At 39.7% G+C, this 18,550-nt stretch overlaps 1 protein-coding gene across 4 annotated transcripts; it reads left to right on the forward strand.

Moving 5' to 3' along the window:
- Positions 1-281: 281 nt before the first annotated feature.
- Positions 282-11,218, forward strand: LOC136226884 (mevalonate kinase-like). Of its 4 annotated transcripts, XR_010687881.1 has the most exons (8): positions 423-562; positions 1,600-1,843; positions 1,924-2,177; positions 2,321-2,734; positions 3,723-3,863; positions 9,741-9,829; positions 9,946-10,003; positions 10,449-11,218. XR_010687881.1 is itself a non-coding variant. In XM_066015557.1 (6 exons), exons 2-5 carry the CDS (start codon positions 1,635-1,637, stop codon positions 3,839-3,841), a joined length of 996 nt encoding a protein of 331 aa, XP_065871629.1. In that variant the 5' UTR covers positions 423-562; positions 1,600-1,634; the 3' UTR covers positions 3,842-3,863; positions 9,741-9,934. The 4 variants fall into 4 exon arrangements, 2 of the variants coding, with proteins under 2 accessions (XP_065871630.1, XP_065871629.1); XR_010687882.1 differs by lacking the exon at positions 9,741-9,829; XM_066015557.1 differs by lacking the exons at positions 9,946-10,003; positions 10,449-11,218 and having other exon boundaries at positions 9,741-9,934.
- The last annotated feature ends 7,332 nt before the right edge of the window (positions 11,219-18,550 follow it).

The following is an 18,550-nucleotide window of genomic DNA, read 5'->3' on the forward strand; positions in this document are numbered from 1 at the left end:
TATAATACGCGGAGAACGGGCAGCCGTCTAGAAATACCGAGTTCAGCCAAGAATTAGAATTAGAATTCACTCGAAACTATGGAAATCAACAAAAACTTGTATTGTTTCTCTCATGGCCAGTTTTATAAATTTTCTTAAAAGAAAAACATTTTAAATATGTTAAACGAGTAATCATTGCTGCTCTTTTAGGTTGATTTTGTGAAAAGAAATCTTTTTATTTTTGTCTACTAAATACAGAGAGTGGAGCACCTTTATTATGGTTGAAGGCGCGTGGTTATTTTAAATTGCTCCCAGTCGCAATGTGAATCACAACTGGAAAGAGCATATGTTTTACTTCCTCTCTTTTTCATCAATTCATGGATTAACATTCCTGTAAAGTTCCCATTTTAACTCTCAAACTTTTCTTGCAACGGGAATTTGGGATTTGAAAACAATGGAAGTGAAAGCAAGAGCTCCGGGAAAAATCATTCTCTCCGGTGAACACGCTGTGGTGCACGGATCCACTGCAGTTGCTTCCTCCATTGATCTCTACACCTATGTCACCCTTTCTTTCCCACTTCTGGTACATTTTCTCTTATATGCTTCAATAATGACTTTCTCATTTGGTTTTCTTGTTTGCATTTTGTTGAATTTTTTTTCTTCTCCTCAGCTTGTATGTGTGGAGATTTTTAGGGATTTTTTTTGGAATTTCGATCTAAAGTTAACCCTTTTGAGATTATGTTATATGTGAATTGCTTACATTGTGTTCAGAACATAGAAAAGCTAGCTGTAATTGGGTTGCTTGTTTTATAGATTGTTTTAGTTGTTGACTGGGATGGTGTCTTTTGAGTTATTTTCTGCCGAGGAACTTTTGAGATTAAGTGGTTTCACCTTCTTGAAATTGAGTTCTTCAGAGCTTTGCTTCACATATAAAACCAAAGGAAATCTTCTGAGGTTTTTCTGATAACCTCTTTTATTCTTTGTTTTACTTTGATTGGTTAGTTGAAGATAAAGGATTTTCAGATTGGTGGCTGTTTGGATTGTCTGAATTCAATGATCAAAGAAACCACTGAAAATGTAATTGGTGGGATGAGAGTTGGTTATATAAACTAGCTCTAACAGTGACCTAACATAATAATCGGCTGACTGTTTTTGTCTATGTTGCACGGACACTCCTCTTTAGTAGCATTTCCTGCACTTCGTGCCTGTATCCGTTTCAGTTTCCTGTTTCCGATTAAAGCCTATGTTATGAAGGCTATGTTTTAGCAATAATGTTTCCCGTTGTCTATTTCCGTTTCTGTGTATAATAGGTTTTCGTAAATGATTGAAATTGTTGGTTTTGGATAAATTTTGGTGGACTATGCAAACCATCTATGTTGTTTGAAAATGATGAACTCATGATCATAGGATGATTAATCACTTCTAGATTCCATATCGTTAATTGGCTGTTTATCCAACGGAATTTGATTAATCATTTCTCGGATTCTTACATTTCTCTTGTTTTCATCATAATGCTAATGAATATATTATCTTCCTGTTCCCTTTTCACTTTCAAATTGATGAAATAATCACTCCATATTATTTCAAATGTGTTTTTGATGGATCATTCCTTTCCCACAGAGAATGCCGATGCACTGGTACTTCAGTTTAAAGATATGTCATTAGAATTTTCATGGCCTATTAGTAGAATCAAAGAAGCATTTTCTAACTTAGACGTTCCATCTTCTTCGACACCCACCTCTTGCTCCTCAGAATCAATTAAGTCACTTTTAGCCTTGGTTAAAGAACAAAATATCCCCGAAGCGAAAATTTCACTTGCTTCTGGAGTATCCGCTTTTCTGTGGTTATATATTTCTATCCAAGGGTATGAATCTAATATTGCCTTACATTGTTATCTATTTTTCTCTTTCTCCTAATTTAGTTCCTTAGTGTTTTTTTTATCAGATTTAAACCTGCCAATGTAGTTGTCATGTCTGATCTTCCACTGGGTTCAGGCCTAGGCTCATCTGCTGCATTGTGCGTCGCCCTCTCCGCTGCTCTTCTTGGTTTGTCAGACAGTGTGAATGTCGATAAAAAGCACGGAGGATGGCTAATGTTTGGAGATAGTGAACTTGACTTGTTAAATAAATGGGCCTTTGAAGGTGAAAAGTTGATTCATGGGAAGCCATCCGGAATCGACAATACGGTTAGCACATATGGTACGTAAACAATTCGACACTCCAATTACTTATAGCTTGAAAGAAACACAGGATTCGCCCTTCTAAAGTTCCTTCAATTCAACTTTATTAGCTAATGTTTTGGCATCTTGATATCTTTAGTACTGCTTATTCTATTTTAACAGGCAACATGATTAAGTTCAGGTCCGGTAATCTGACACGAATGAAGTCGAACATGCCACTGAAAATGCTTATTACTAACACAAAAGTTGGGAGAAATACAAAAGCACTAGTTGCTGGGGTTTCTGAAAGAACCTTACGGCATCCTAATGCGATGAGCTTCGTCTTTAATGCCGTTGATTCTATCAGCAACGAACTGGCTACTATCATCCAGTCATCTGTTCCGGATGAGTTGGCTGTTACAGAGAAGGAAGAGAAGCTAGAAGAGCTAATGGAGATGAACCAGGGCTTGCTTCAATCCATGGGAGTTACCCACGCTTCTATTGAAACCGTCCTCCAGACAACATTAAAGTACAAGTTGGCTTCCAAGTTGACTGGAGCAGGTGGTGGAGGCTGTGTGCTGACATTATTACCGACCCGTATCCTTTAGAGCTCAAGTTCTTAGCTTTATGCATCTTTGTTCTTTTATTCTAATTTGTACCATGATTGCCTAGGTTGTGCAGATTTAAGCAGGGGTTCCTATAAAATGTGCAATTTCACGCTGTTTGCTCTGCTATATGCCTTATTTACAGGCAGAGGTCTCCTCATTAGATTGCTTCTAACATCTCTGATTTTTTTTGGGTAAATTACACCCATGATCACTTAACTTTGCCCTTACTAACATTATGGTCATCCAACTTCAAAAGCAGACATAAAATTCACTCCAATAGCAGGTAGCGTCCGTTGTAGAGCTGGTGGAAACGATATTCTAAGCAACTTTAAGTCTTGAATTTTTTTTTTTTATTTTGAGGTCATTTAGGTGTTTTATTAGGAGAGAGAGAGTGGCTATTTAGAGAGAAATCTCTGAAAATGGTGATTTGGAAAATTGAAAACATGGTTCCATGAGAAATGTGTTTTAAACAATTTTAATTCTTAGACAATTTGAGGTTGTCAACGGTCATTGTTTTTGAGGTCGTTTACTTTCATAAGGCAATTTGAGTGACTTTTATGTTTGGTTTTGAAGTTGAGTGGTCATTAGTGTAATTTACCCCTAAATTTTCTGTCTGATGGTTTGGCTTGGCTGAATATCGAACTCGCCAGCCTTTGCTATCTCCAATTTTGAGAAACTAGGTCTAATTGCACCCCAAAAAAAGTACCGCAAAGAGGAGGATTGTGTTACATATATAAATGATTTTATGTTCTTACAACTAGCTAAAGAGATACTTGAACACTATACAGGGTTGGATATCTATGAAGGATCAAACATCGGGTAGTTCAATGATGGATTAGGTGGCTCTGTTTAAAAAACTTGAGCCTAATTCCATCTATGCTTTTTAACTAGCCAACGTGGAATACTTTAGCGTCCAACAATGTCGTGAATATACCTGAAACGATCATTATATGTTACCTTGACTATATGCAAACCAGTGCTATCAGGAACAGTTGTTGATAAGGTAATTACAGAACTCGAGTCGAGCGGATTCCAATGTCTAATCGCTGGAATCGGTGGAAATGGTGTTGAGATTTGCTTTGGTGGTTCATCCTAATTATACGCAATAAGTTAAAAGAGTATGATCTTATCTATCTCCCATATATATATCATCCATTTTGAAATAATAGCAAAGAAGGGCTTGCTTTTGCTGCTAAAGCTTCAATTGTATCCTCTTATTTTATCTGTACAATGTTGTGTTAAGTTGTGTGATAAACTTCAATCATTCTTTTCTGCAAATCTGTGAAAACTTTTATAAAATTTGTGATATGGCTTGCTTGTTTTTAGTTTACACTTAAGTGTGTTCTGCCTCAAGAATCTGTTTAGGTTCAAACTTTGGAAAAAATAAATTGCAAAAAAGGGACATTAAATGGCTACCTTACTGCTACACTTCAATTGTGGTTCAAGAGTTCAGCAGCTTGTCCGAAATAATTGTTGGAAGTTTATACTATTTGTTCTCAACTATTAAATCAGAGAAATCTGAGAAATTTAACAGCTATTCTTGTTTCCAGCAGGAATCTGAGAAATTAATGAGATGTGATCTGTTGTTCATAAATGACAGGAAGAGTAATGTAGTTTCGTTTCATTATTTCTAATGTACATTTTAAATTGGAAATCATATAATTTACAAGTTCACGATACTAAAAGTATTTACAAAATTGAACTGCTTCAATAGCCATAGACAGGAACTTGTCGACCTGTTTGTCCTTGATGGAAGTATTAAATAGATATTGTTAGTTCCTACCAAAAAAAAAAAAAAAGATATTGTTAGTAGTTGGCATTTAAGTAAGTAGGTGGGAAGTAAGGAGTTAGGAATTAATTGTGATTGTATATATATATATATATATATCTTGTAATACCTTTGAGCAACATAATAAAACGTACTTTCAAATAACCCTTGTGTGGTTACATGGTATCAGAGCCAAACATTTTGCCAAACATTTGCTGCTCATTTCGCCGCCGTTTTTCTTCCCCCAGCCTCGCCTCGGTATCTTCGGCCTGTCTGTGTGGTTAGATTCTCGTTGTGGTAACTCCGGTCAGTCTCCTTCTTTGTGGTTACTCCGGCTTGTGTTCGGTTTTCTCCCATTTTTTCTGATCTGATTTTTCTTTACAATAGAGGTTGCTATATTTGCCCTACTTTATCCTGGTCCTGTTAAAATTATCAGTAGTGCCTTTACTGTTCTTTGAATTTACTGTTCTTTGAATTTTTTGGTGGTAACTGTCATTTGCTTGGGTTGACAATGAGTGAGGAAAGGGATAAGAAAGTCATGACTGAAATTACTGTTGGTACCACTCGAATTACGGACAGAAAATTGACTGGAGTTAAGGATTACACTCAGTGGAAACGTACTATTACTCGGTACATTAATAATGTTGATTTGGTGGATCATTTGAGTAATAATCCTCCACCTAGAGATGATCAGGGAAGTAGGAAGAAATGGATGATGGTAGACTATAAACTGTTTAATCTGATTCAAAATACTTTGGACTCTACTATTGATGACATTGTGACTCATTGTGATACTGTCAAAGAAATGTGGGAATACTTAGAGTCTATGTATGCTAGTAAACAAGACTTGACTCATATTCATAACTTGCTGTCTTCATATTATCGTCCTCAGAGAAAGGGCCGCACCTTCTTTCAGTATTATAATGAATGTAAGCAGATTTGTGAGGAGAAGCGGTCTCGATTTCCTATGACAGCTGATGTTAAGCAGATGCAAGAGGATGATGATCGTATATTTGTTCTTGGATTTCTGGAGGGTCTTGGTCCTGAATTTGAAATAGCACGCAGCCAGATATTGACCAGTGGGACACTTCCCTCCTTTGCTGACCTCTATGGTCGACTTCTTCCCGTGTGTAAGGATATTGAAAAGACGTCTGATGTGATGTCTCAAGAGACAATGGCTCTGGTGAGCAATACGACACATGGAGTTCAAAGTGGTCCTCAGAATTCCACTACTCACCGTATCTCTCAAAGTGGTCTTCAGTTATGTCATCATTGCGGTAAAGAAGGACATATTAAGAAGAACTGTTGGAAGCTACATGGTCGGCATCAGAAAAGTACCAATCGAAAGTTTGCTCACATTGCTACCGTCCCCTCAATCTTCGTCCTCTACTCCTACTGTCACTATCTCTGTTGATGAATATGCTCGACTTCAGCAACTGTCTCTTGATCATGGTGCCTCCCAGTCCGCCACTACTGCTTTGGCTAATACAGGTAATCGGGCTGCTTGTCTCTCCACCTCATCCCGTAGTTGGGTTATTGATTTTGGTGCTGCCGATCACATGACTGGTAACACAGGTATTCTTTCTTCTTTTGATTCTAATATCAATCTGCCATCTGTTACTTTAGCTAATGGAGCCACCGCTTCTGTAAATGGTCATGGAACTGCTCATCCTATCTCCAAAATCTCTTTATCCTCTGTTTTATGTCTTTCTCAATTTCCTTTTAATCTGTTATCTGTTAGTCAACTCACCAAAGCCCTTAATTGTTGTGTTGTTTTCTTCCCAACTTATTGCCTTTTTCAGGATCTTGGGACGAAACAGAATATTGGTAGAGGGAAACTGGTGAATGGGTTGTATGTTCTTGACTCCACTGAAGCGGTGCCAAGACCAATTGCCTGTACAAGCTCCTCTCTGTTGCAGCTTCATTGTCAGTTTGGTCATCCATCTCTTCCTGTCTTGCAGAAAATGTGTCCGAGTCTTCCAAGGAACTCTATTTTGGAGTGTGAATCATGTCAGTTTGCTAAGCACCATCGTGTCCCATATTCTCCTCGGATAAATAAACGTGTTGAGTCTGTCTTTGATTTAGTTCACACTGATGTGTGGGGTCCTTGTCCTATTGTTTCTAAACTTGGTTATCGTTATTTTGTGACTTTTGTGGATGATTTTTCTCGCGTTACATGGCTTTATCATTTGAAGCACCGTTCAGATTTATTTACTGTTTTTTGTGCTTTTCATGCTGAGATTAAAACTCAATTTAATAAAAATATCTGTATTTTGAGAAGTGACAATGCCAAAGAATATTTATCCAGTACTTTTCAGTCATACCTTCTCCAACATGGTATTATTCATCAAACGTCATGTGTTGTTACACCACAACAGAATGGTGTAGCTGAAAGGAAGAATCGCCACTTACTTGAAGTCACTCGGGCTATCATGTTCCAAATGCAAGTCCCGAAAATGTTCTGGGCAGATGCTGTTTCCACTGCCTGTTACCTCATCAATCGTATGCCGTCCGCTGTTCTTCAGGGTCAGATTCCATACTCTATCTTGTTTCCTTCTCAATCTTTATTTTCTCTTGCCCCTCGTATTTTTGGGTGTACTTGTTTTGTACACGATATTCGTCCTCAAGTCTCCAAACTTGACCCCAAATCTCTCAAGTGTGTATTTTTGGGATATTCTCGAAGTCAAAAAGGGTACCGTTGTTACTCTCCATCCTTGGGGTGCTATCTTGTGTCGGCCGATGTCACGTTCTTTGAGAATACGTCTTTCTTCCGTCCATCTTCCCCTTCACCCTCTTTTCCTGCTAATACATCTGACGATGATTTTTTGATCTATACTGTAAGTGAACAGGTTGTCCCTCGTCCTCCTATTCGTCACGTTTATTCTAGGCGTGTGCAGCCTGCGGTTACGGCACCTGCTCCAGGACGAGTCACCAATGATACCTCATCTGTTTCGGCTCCAGATCCTACACCTTCATCTGAACCCAGTCTTGATCTCCCTATTGCTCTTCGGAAAGGTACAAGGTCTTGCACTTACCCTATCTCCTCCTTTGTTTCTTATAATGCCGTATCACCCTCTTCCAAGTGTTTTGTAGCTACCTTAGATTCCATTGCAGTTCCAAAATCCATTTCAGAGGCTATGGATCATCCTGATTGGCTAGAGGCAATGAAAGAAGAACTGAAGGCACTCGAACAAAATCACACTTGGGACCTTGTGGACTTACCAAAAGATCGGAAGAAAATTGGTGCTCGATGGATCTGGACTGTTAAGATGAATCCTGATGGTACTGTTGCTCGAGTGAAGGCTCGCTTGGTTGCTAAAGGCTATGCTCAGACTTATGGTCTTGATTATTTCGATACTTTCTCTCCTGTTGCCAAACTCACCTCTGTCCGTCTGTTCATTTCTTTAGCTGCCACTTACAATTGGGAGCTTCATCAATTGGACGTTAAAAATGCTTTCTTGCACGGTGACCTGAATGAAGAGGTTTATATGGAGCAACCTTCTGGCTTTGTTGCTCAGGGGGAGTCTGGAAAGGTGTGCAGATTAAGAAAGTCTCTGTATGGTTTGAAGCAATCTCCTCGTGCATGGTTTGGTAAATTCAGTGCCGCAGTAATGGAATTCGGCTTACGCAGAAGTGCATATGATCCCTTTGTTTTGTACTTCAGTTCTAGCTCTGGATGCATTCTACTAGTTGTGTATGTTGATGATATCATAATTACAGGAAGTGTTGTTGCTCGGATTAAGGAGTTGAAGAAGTTCCTTGGTACTTGCTTCCAGACAAAGGATCTTGGTCCTTTGAAATACTTCTTGGGAATAGAGGTATCTCACAGTAGGAAAGGAATTTGTTTAAATCAGAGAAAATACTGTTTAGATATGTTGAAAGATGCAGGTCTAATTGAGGGAAAGACGTGTGATGCTCCAATGGTGCCCAATGTGAAGTTGAAGTCTGATGATGGTGACTTACTCAAAGAACCTGAGAAATACAGGAGAATTGTTGGCAAACTGAATTATCTCACAATTACTCGTCCTGACATTTCATTTCCTGTGAGTGTGGTAAGTCAATTCATGTCCTCACCTAGAACAATGCATTGGGATGCTGTTACTCACATCCTAAGGTATCTAAAGGGAGCTCCTGGACGAGGCTTGTTATATCAAAATCATGGACATCACATCGCAGAAGGCTTCACTGATGCAGACTATGCTGGAGATTTGTCAGACAGACGCTCTACTACTGGGTACTGTGTATTTGTTGGGGGAAATCTAGTTTCATGGAAGAGTAAGAAACAAAGTGTAGTTTCTAGATCCAGTGCAGAATCTGAATACCGAGCTATGACACAGGGTACGTGTGAACTTGTGTGGTTACGTCGTCTACTTGGCGAAATTGGGTTTGACCAGATAAAACCAATGAAGTTATACTGTGATAATAAAGCAGCTATCTATATTGCAAATAACTATGTGTTTAATGAAAGAACAAAGCATATAGAAGTTGACTGTCATTTTACTCGAGAGAAGTTGGAGGATGGTACAATCACAACTCCACATGTCAGAACCGGAAGTCAATTAGCAGATGTGTTCACTAAGGCTTTACCAGGAACTCGAGTCAATTATATTTGTAACAAGCTGGGCATGATAAATATCTATGATCCAGCTTGAGGGGGGGGGTGTTACAGTATTAAATAGATATTGTTAGTAGTTGGCATTTAAGTAAGTAGGTGGGAAGTAAGGAGTTAGGAATTAATTGTGATTGTATATATATATATATCTTGTAATACCTTTGAGCAACATGATAAAACATTACTTTCAAATAACCCTTGTGTGGTTACAGAAACCAACATATAAAGAGCAACAACTTATAAGCGAGGCTTTTTGTGTGTCTTTAGCTAGACCTCTTTTGATGAGTGTAACCACATACTCCATGAAGACAGCATCACATGGCAATTTGATAGGATCTTCACTTGGCAACCCAAATGATTCCTCAGACATTCTGAATAGCTGTTTGATTATGTTATTGCTGATATATGCTAAGGGAATCACAAATCTCTTATCATCATTTGTGTAGATAACAAAATTTCCTGATGACCTACAACCTTCATTTTTATTGCTGCTGACCTTAGAAAAAGAAATACCTTTTCTTCTCAAGGCAGCAATCCCTTGCCAGTGCCATCTTTTTGCTATTTTGGTGAGTTGCTTTTGGCTAATCATGTTTGTTTTCTGTTTTTGGAAAAAAGATTTCAGATATTAGGAAAGTTTTGAGTTGAGTGACAGTAAAAGCATTTGGCGACTTGTATATATCGTCAGAAGGAATGTGAAATTCCAGGTTGTGCACAATAAATTCCTTATATTGTTATTTTCAACGCATAAGCATCTACTTAATTAGTTTGGGGAGATTAACATATTTACGTATCGCAATCTGATTTTGTCTTTTGGTTTCAGGACATGGCAAAAATTCAATGATTCTTATCAAAAACTGGCTAACGGTCTACTAAGATTGGTAATTGGTTTCAGTAATCTTACTAAACGATAAATCATTTTAATTTATAGTCAATTCTTAGCTATGAATTGTTAGTTTCGAGGATATAGTTTTGGGTTAGCATATTCAATTTTATATGGGAATCTCATGTAGTCTTTTGGTTTAAGTACATTCTCTCTTGATCTTTTAGGACGCTCTGTTGCATTGCATCAGATTTTCAAGTTATATATGTAAACAAAATCAATCCCAATTATAAAAAAGTTGAAGTACTCATATAGTATTGCACTTTCAAATAAAAATTACAAGAACATTCAAGCCATCAATGATGATAAAAACATGAAAGCATAACACAGGACAGTAAACACAAATATGGAAATAAGGAGCAAAAATGCCCATCAGACATATTACTAAAACATTTCACGAAATGGATGAATGTGAATCAATCTCCTAATTCAATTTCCTACAGGTGGTGGAGAGAGGAAAGGGATGGAGGGAAATGTAGTTGGAATTGTGGGGATATTGCTAGGAAGTGGAGGCAAGGTCAGTTGTGGGACAGAAGACGGCATGGTCGGCAAGCTTGGGAGCGGAGGAAGAGCTGCTGGTTGAGTTATTGTAGGCAAGGTTGGCAATGTGGGTTGAGGAAGATTTGGAAACGAAGGAAGATTTGGAATTGAAGGAAGATTTGGGATCGAAGGAAGAGCTGGCATTTGTAGAAGATTACGAGCTGCTAAGCCAATTTCCATGCTTGAAAATATTGATAAAGCAATCAATAATGACAAGAGGAAGCACTTCAAATTAGATGCCATATCAAGGTAATTGTATCTTTGTCCTATAATTAATTAAGTTTTGATGCGATTGAGTAAAATGAAAAGCTAAGTTGGGTTTATTTATAGGATGAGTTATATTTAGTCTGGACTTTAGTAGGTAATGTAGTTGACTGACTAGTGATTAGGGGAATTATTTATCTGGGTTAGTTTACCTTTACATCTAAGTTCCAACATGGATGGGAGTTGTCAAATGTAGTTGAGGTTGTGATGTTCTATTTTGAAAATATGTTATGTCTTATTAAAGTAATTAACAATTGAGTATATGTTATCAATCTTCAAGGGCTTGATATTAGCTTAGCAGTAGGTGGCCAAGCCATCTAATTCAATGGCAGCTTATTATGTATTTTGATGGCTACTTATTGAAGTCCAAATGGTTTGATGTAAAGCATTCCTTGTAAATTTGAAACATATATGGAGTCGAACTCTATAAACTCTCTAATGAAATTCTCAATTTGTTTAGCAATGCTTTCCGATAATGCACCTATAGGAAGGTTATGGACAAGGAAATTCAAGCAAAAATTTTTAACATTCATCCCGGACTTCCACTGAGCCATAATTAGAATATTATTGTTAAAGGACCGCAACCCACCAACAAGAACTCTATTTTTGTCAACAATATGAAAAAATTCGAAGGAAAAGAGATGAGAAACAACCTCTTGTATCGTTATATCATGCCTAGGCTAGGCCTCCATAACATGGCCATGCGATTCTTCATCGTGAGAAAATTAACCATTCTGTTTGCAAGGAATCTACTAATAAAACAGAGACCATTGTCCAAAGATGAAATTAACCATTCTGTTTGTAACAAATCTACTAATAAAACAGAGACCATTGTCGAAAATCACATCTTTAATTACCATTGTTGAAAATCATATTTTTGGATTGAGTCAAATCAAGATCTATCAGTTCATTGTCTTTATTATTGATATCTAGACTTGTCATGCTTCGTATATAATCAGTTATCAGCAGCTATTTTCTATTTGTTATCGAACAGTATTTCATGTGCTTTTCAGATCAAAACAGCAAACAACACTTTCAAAAGTTAAAACAAACATCCTCTTAGGTCAGGTCAGGGCCGCTAAGCGACGACTATAATAGGCCTAGTACATATTTTTAAAGTTATCTTTTTGTGGATGATCAATAGAATTGAATTTTATCCTGCAAGTGCCTTTAACAGGAATAATTAATTATTGGCCTAATACACAAATAACCTCCTGAACTTGTCCAAATGTTGCAACTGCATCCCCGAACTTTCAATTGTAACAACTTACCCTTCAAACTTGTCCAATTGTAAAACATAACCCCTCAAACTTATCCAATTATAAAACATAATCCTAAATTGCTGACATGGACTGCAATTGAAGAAACACGTGAAATACAAAAGATGCAACGCTCGTGGAGTATGATAATCAGATCTTTGGCGTGATACGAATCCGGGGAAACGTTTTTACGGTTGCTTCAAGTACAGGATAAAAAAAAATCCTAATTTGGGGTTATGTTTTACAATTGAACAAGTTTAAGGGGTAAATTGTTACAATTGAAAGTTGGAGGAGGCAGTTGCTACATTTGGACAAGTTCAGGGGTTATTTGGGTATTAGGCCTTAATTATTTGGTTTTGTTTTATTTAAATTTCTACAATTTTATTTAAATACTTAATTTAATGTTCCTTGATCCAAAACTCCCATTTTACTTTTATTGTCTTATTCCTGATTATCTTAAAATTAAATTAGTACTAGTCTTTGTGGATTTAACCTCAACTTATCTTGTTTACTATTTATTTATTTTTAAAAAATTCAAATTTATTTATGGTGGATTCCACATCCATCAATTATCCTTTTCTGATTCCATCACCATAGAATCTATTTTCTACATCATTATAATCCTACAGCAGCGTTATACAATTTCTTTTGTTTCTGTTTATTTGTTGAGAATGAGCTGAATTATATCCAAAATTATTTTCTACAATTTCTTTTGTTTATGATGCAAAAAACCAACAATTAGTATAGGAGAATTCTACTAAAGGTCCATTTATTTTACCTACTGTTTGTTGTTGCTATTACAGTTTGCTATTTGTTTTACCTACTAAAACAATGAAAGAATAAGGAGGATGGAAATTTTGAATCTCAAAAACAATTTATGGAAATTAATTAATGTTTCGCAAGCTCAAAAACAAAGAAGAGCAGCGAGAAATGAAAAAAATTGATGGTTGAAGGAATCTATTTAACCAAAAGTTTAACAGAAAAAACAGAAATTCTTCAATATGGTTATCACAGAAATTCTAGAGGCTGAGGCGCGTAGGAAGGATCAAGCGGCGAATCCTCAAAAGGATGCCGGGAAGCGCCCCGCTGGAGTAGTGGTTGAGCCGCCACTAAAAAGGAGGAAGCCTACAGTTACTGGAGACCCTAAGCTTATGGCGGATGCCATGAGGTCCGCAATGCCTGTAGGGGAGATGGAACAAGTAAGTTGCCTTTTAGTTTTATCTGTTCATCAAGTTTTGGATCTGAATTTTGATCCTTGAATATTTGTGCAGATGGCGAAGCCTGATCTGGGCGGATACTGGTCCGCCAAGTATGGCGCCCAAGGATCTTTGGAGAATGAGTCCGTCATAAACGACTTAGATGAGGCCTTGGGCCAGTTGGGCGAAGTGCAAAGGAATCAGAACCAAGTCCCCGGTTCTATTCATGCGCAAAAGGGGAAAACAGAGCTCCTCACGGTAAGCCCCCCGACTACAAAGGATTTCGTTTCGCCGAAAAAGTTATTCCTTTGTTCTTTTCTTTTGACGAAACCGTTTGTTTTTTACAGATGTACACTTGCATACGCGCCATGGAGGCTGAGCTCCTTCAAAGTGTGGCGGATAAGGCTACCATTGAAAAGTTGGAGAAAGAGGTAGCAGATGCCAATGCGAACATCGCCTCTATGAATGCAAACATTGCCTCTGCCACGTCTGCCTTGGCTCTGAAAGACGCGGAGATCAAGAAGCTGAAGGAAAAGATCGTGACAGACGCTAAGAACTATGAGGTGGCTATAGGAGAAGCTGAGTACACGGCTGGCGAGCAAGCTTTCTATTATGGCGAACTACTTATGGCGTACTTCTCTCTAGCGCATCCCGAGGTTGATTTCACAGACCCGCAGTTCACCGTCCCAGACCCAGATGACGTTGCCAAATATAACAAAATGCCAGACGCTAAGGACTACCTCCGTGATTACGTTCAGAGATGGATGAAGGGACCTATGGAAGAAAGCAAACCCCCCACTAATGTCGAACTAGTGGAGCTTGAGGAAGTGCCCCCCAAGGCAGGTGAAGAACCGATCAACGATAACGCCCTTCCTCTTGGTCCTACATCTTCCGTGGAAAAGGAGGTACCCTTGGTAGGCGTATCTGAGGCTGTGGAGAAGGAGGCTTCTCAAGCAAGTGCCGCAAGCGAGAAGAGTGCAAGGGAGGACGCTCCCATTATTACTTAGTCGTTTACTTTTGATTTGTAAAAAATCATTAAGTACAATTTGTTCAATCCTTTATGGCAGCTATTTATGTTACTGTTACGTTTGCGTAAGTAAATATATAGGCATCTAGGATTTATTTTGGAGTAGGTGGCCAGCCATACTCCATTGCAGGAACCTTTGTGAAGGTTAGAAGCTGTTTTATTCCATTAAAGGAAGTAAAGCTGCCTAGGGGATCAATTTGCTACCTGTCTTTGAGGTGAAGTGATCCGCCCGTAGGACTTGTGAATCCTTTTTTTGGGAAGGATGTAAGAGAGTGTAAAGACCTTGCGTCCAATGATCGTTTTAACTCTATCTAAAATGGGGATCATCTCAGAGATGGATCCGCCCATGAGATCGATTCTCCTATGTCTGAGGAGAAAAAGTAGCTATGAGATAGCAATACTTTTTAATGCGGAGAGCGTTTCGATGCCCCCCTTCTTTTTAAGACTGGAATATTAATATTGCTGCAAGAAAAACCTTAAAAAGAACATAGAGAATGGAACAATATTTGTTTATTGATAGGAGAAATGCTTTATTACAGTAAGCATGTCTTATATGTGAGCCTCGTTAAAACCTTTAATAAGAAAAACCACATGGGAAAAAGCTTACTAAAGGAAAAAGAGTACTCAAGACCGTATGTACACTTTATTTTCTGACAAGATATTTGCGGAGATTTTGGAGGTTCCAGGTTAGTGGCAATGTGTTTCCCTCCATGTCTTGAATTTTAAATGTGGCGAATCCAATCTTGTCCACTATCTGATACGGACCCGTCCAGGTGAGCCCTAGCTTGCCCTTCCCCTCTCGAGACTGGATTTTGTCAGCTTTGCGGAGCACGAGATCACCCACATTTAGGTCCACAAGCTTGGCATTTTTGTCATGATAAGCGGCGATCCGCTGCTTGTATGCTGCCATACGTACGTAGGCCTGGTCTCTTCGATCTTCCACTTTATCAAGACTCTCCTTTAGCCTGTCACCGTTGTCCTCCTCACAATAGAAGGCAACTCTATCACTGGGAACCTGTATCTCAATCGAGATCACGGCCTCTACACCATGAGAGAGGGCGAACGGCGTTTCTCCTGTGGCCGTTCTAGGAGTTGTGCGATAGGCCCATAAGACGCTTGTTAGCTGATCCGCCCATTTTTTATCATGTTCCCATAATCTCTTCTTTATGCCTTTTACGATCGTCCGATTCGTAACTTCAGTCATTTCGTTGGATTGAGGATAGTAAACGGAGGTGAATCTGTTTAGAATGCCCAATTTCTCACAGAAAGTTTTGAACTCGCCACAGTTGAACTGTGTTCCATTATCGGTGATGATGGTGTGGGGGACGTCATATCTTCCCACGATGTTGTCCTTGACAAATTCCACCATTCGTTCAGCAGTGATGGAGGAAACAGCTTCGGCTTCTACCCACTTGGTGAAGTGATCTACTGCCACTACCACGTACTTCCTCTGCCGGCGGGTAGGAGGGAATGGCCCTACAATGTCAATGCCCCAGAGGGCGAATGGCCGTCCTTCTATGATGGGCCTCTGGAAATTCTTGGCAGTATGTGATTCATTCGCATGAATCTGACAACTATGGCAAGTTTCCACCAACTTTTGCGCATCAAGTTCGGCCATTGGCCAATAAAATCCTGCTAAACTGGATTTCTTCAAGATTGAGGCGGATGCTTCATGGGCCCCACACGATCCTTCGTGCAGCTCCTTGAGGACTTGTCGTCCTTCTTCTGGCAGGATGCATTTTAACCAAGGATGGCTAAAAGATTTTCTATAAAGACCATCGTTGATTATGGAGAAATAAGCCGCTTTTCTGACGATCCGCCGTGCCTCTTCCTTATCCTCAGGTAGAGTTCCACCCAGCAGATATTGGCGAATGGTCGATCTCCAATCATCTTCTACTGTTGTGAGCAGGGATACTTCCTCCGAGGCGAAGGCTGGAGCTATTTTAACTTCGAAAGGACATTGTGGGTCCGTCCAGTTCTCCTCACTAGAGGCCATTTTGGCTAAATGGTCCGCCTCAGTGTTGGATCCCCGGGGTACATGAATTAGTTCCCACTTAGTTTCTTTAGCCTCTAGGTGATCTAGCAATTTTTTGACTTCTGCTACGTATTTGGCCAAAACATCATCTTTTACCTCGTAATTCTTGATTACTTGATTGACCATTAGCTTGGAGTCACTATAGATCACAATCCGCTCGGGGGTGATTTCTTTGAGTACGCGTAATCCCAATATCAGAGCTTCATATTCAGCGGCATTATTAGTTGCATGAAAATTCAATTTTGCTGCGTATCGTAACTCTATGTATTGGGGACCCTTGATCACAACGCCTATGCCAGCTCCATCCGCCGAGGAGGCACCATCGGTGTACATTGTCCACTCTTCCACTTGAGATTTGGGATGATCTACCCCCTCTTCGGTGAATTCATTCACGAAGTCTGCCAAGACCTGACTCTTCAAAGCTGACCTGCTTTCATATCTCACATCGAATTCACCAAGGCGAATCGCCCATTCCATCAACCTTCCAGAAGTGTCCGGCTTCTGCAACACCTTTCTCATTGGTATATTCGTTCGAACTACAACAGTATGAGCATGAAAATATGGCCTAAGGCGGATTGTTGTGGTGACAACAGCCAGCGCCATTTTATCAAGCTTAGAATATCGGGTTTCGGCATCTTTTAAAACCTTGCTCACATAATAAATCGGAAACTGCTGGCCATCCTCCTCTCGTATCATGACCGTGCACACAGCTTTATCCGTAACCGATACGTACATGTAAAGGTCCTCACCTTTCATCGGCCGACTCATCATGGGCGGCTCCGTGAGAAACCGTTTGATCCCTTCAAAGGCCTTTTCACAATCCTCGTTCCATTCGAACGACTTTTGCTTCTTGATGACTTCGTAAAAGGGCTGACATCTGCGCGCTGAACAGGAGATAAACCTGCCCAAGGCTACGATCCGCCCATTAAGGCGTTGCACTTCCCTGATGTTCCGTGGTGCTTGCATTTCTAGGACATCCTTAACCTTGTCAGGATTTGGGCTAACTCCTTTCTCGCTGATCATGAACCCTAAGAATTTTCCATATGTTGCACCAAAAGTACACTTCTCTGGGTTTAGCTTAATATTATGGCGTCGGAGTACGTCCAGTACTTCCTTCACATCATCTGCATGCCTTTCTACGGTTGTGCTTTTAATGATCATGTCATCCACATAGACTGAGTAGTTATCACCCTTGCTTTCCGCGAATATCTTGTTCATCATCCGCTGATAGGTGGCTCCTGCGTTCTTAAGCCCAAAGGGCATGACTTTGAAGCAATAAGTGGCTTGGTGAGTCACGAACGAGGTTTTGATTCTATCCGAAGGCTCCATGGGAATTTGATGATAACTTGACTTCACGTCTGTAAAGGAGTACATAGCGTGCCCAGCAGTTCCGTCCACGAGTATGTCAATACATGGCAAAGGGTAATTGTCTTTGGGACAAGCCTTATTAAGATCTGTAAAGTCGATACACATGCGGTAGGATCCGCCTGCTTTTTTCACCAAAACGACGTTCGCCAACCATTGAGTATAAAGTACCTCCTCAATGGCATCCGCCCGTTGGAGCTTGGTGATCTCTTCTTCTATCACCTTCTGTCTTTCAAGCCCGTGGTTTCTTCGCTTCTGAGCTATGGGAATCGCATCTTTGTCAATGTTAAGCTTGTGAGTGATCACGTCTGGACTGATCCCGGGAAGGATCTCATCCTTCCATGCAAAGACATCCTCCGCTTCATGGAGTACCTTAGTGATTGCGTCTTTAATTTCGCCCTTGAGCCCTTTTGCCATTCGCACCTGTTTTTCATCCGCCATGAGGTACATTTCTGTCTCGCCCAAGGCCATTGTGACGAGCTCCTCTTCATCCTCCTCCTTAGATCGGGGGCGAATCATTAGTGATGCTGAATACGTCTCCTAACCCACCTTTTGGCTCCCTCTGATCATTACACCTCCCTTGGCCGTGGGGATGTAAAGCGTTAAGTGGCGTATGGAGATAAGGGCTGCGGCTTCGGAGATAAAGGGCCGTCCGAGGATGATATTATAAGATAACTGACCATCCAAGACAGAAAATTCCAGATCCCCTTTCCAAACCTGATCATCGTCGGCTAGCTCGCAATCCAGAGTGACTTGGCCTTTTGTTTGGATGGTGTGTCCTGTTACTCCTAGAATATCTACCACGGTTGGCTCTACTTGGATCGGATCAATCATGAGTTTGGCAAAAGCTCATCTGGTG

Source organism: Euphorbia lathyris, chromosome 4, assembly GCF_963576675.1.
Source record: "Euphorbia lathyris chromosome 4, ddEupLath1.1, whole genome shotgun sequence".
NCBI classification, from domain to species: domain Eukaryota; kingdom Viridiplantae; phylum Streptophyta; class Magnoliopsida; order Malpighiales; family Euphorbiaceae; genus Euphorbia; species Euphorbia lathyris.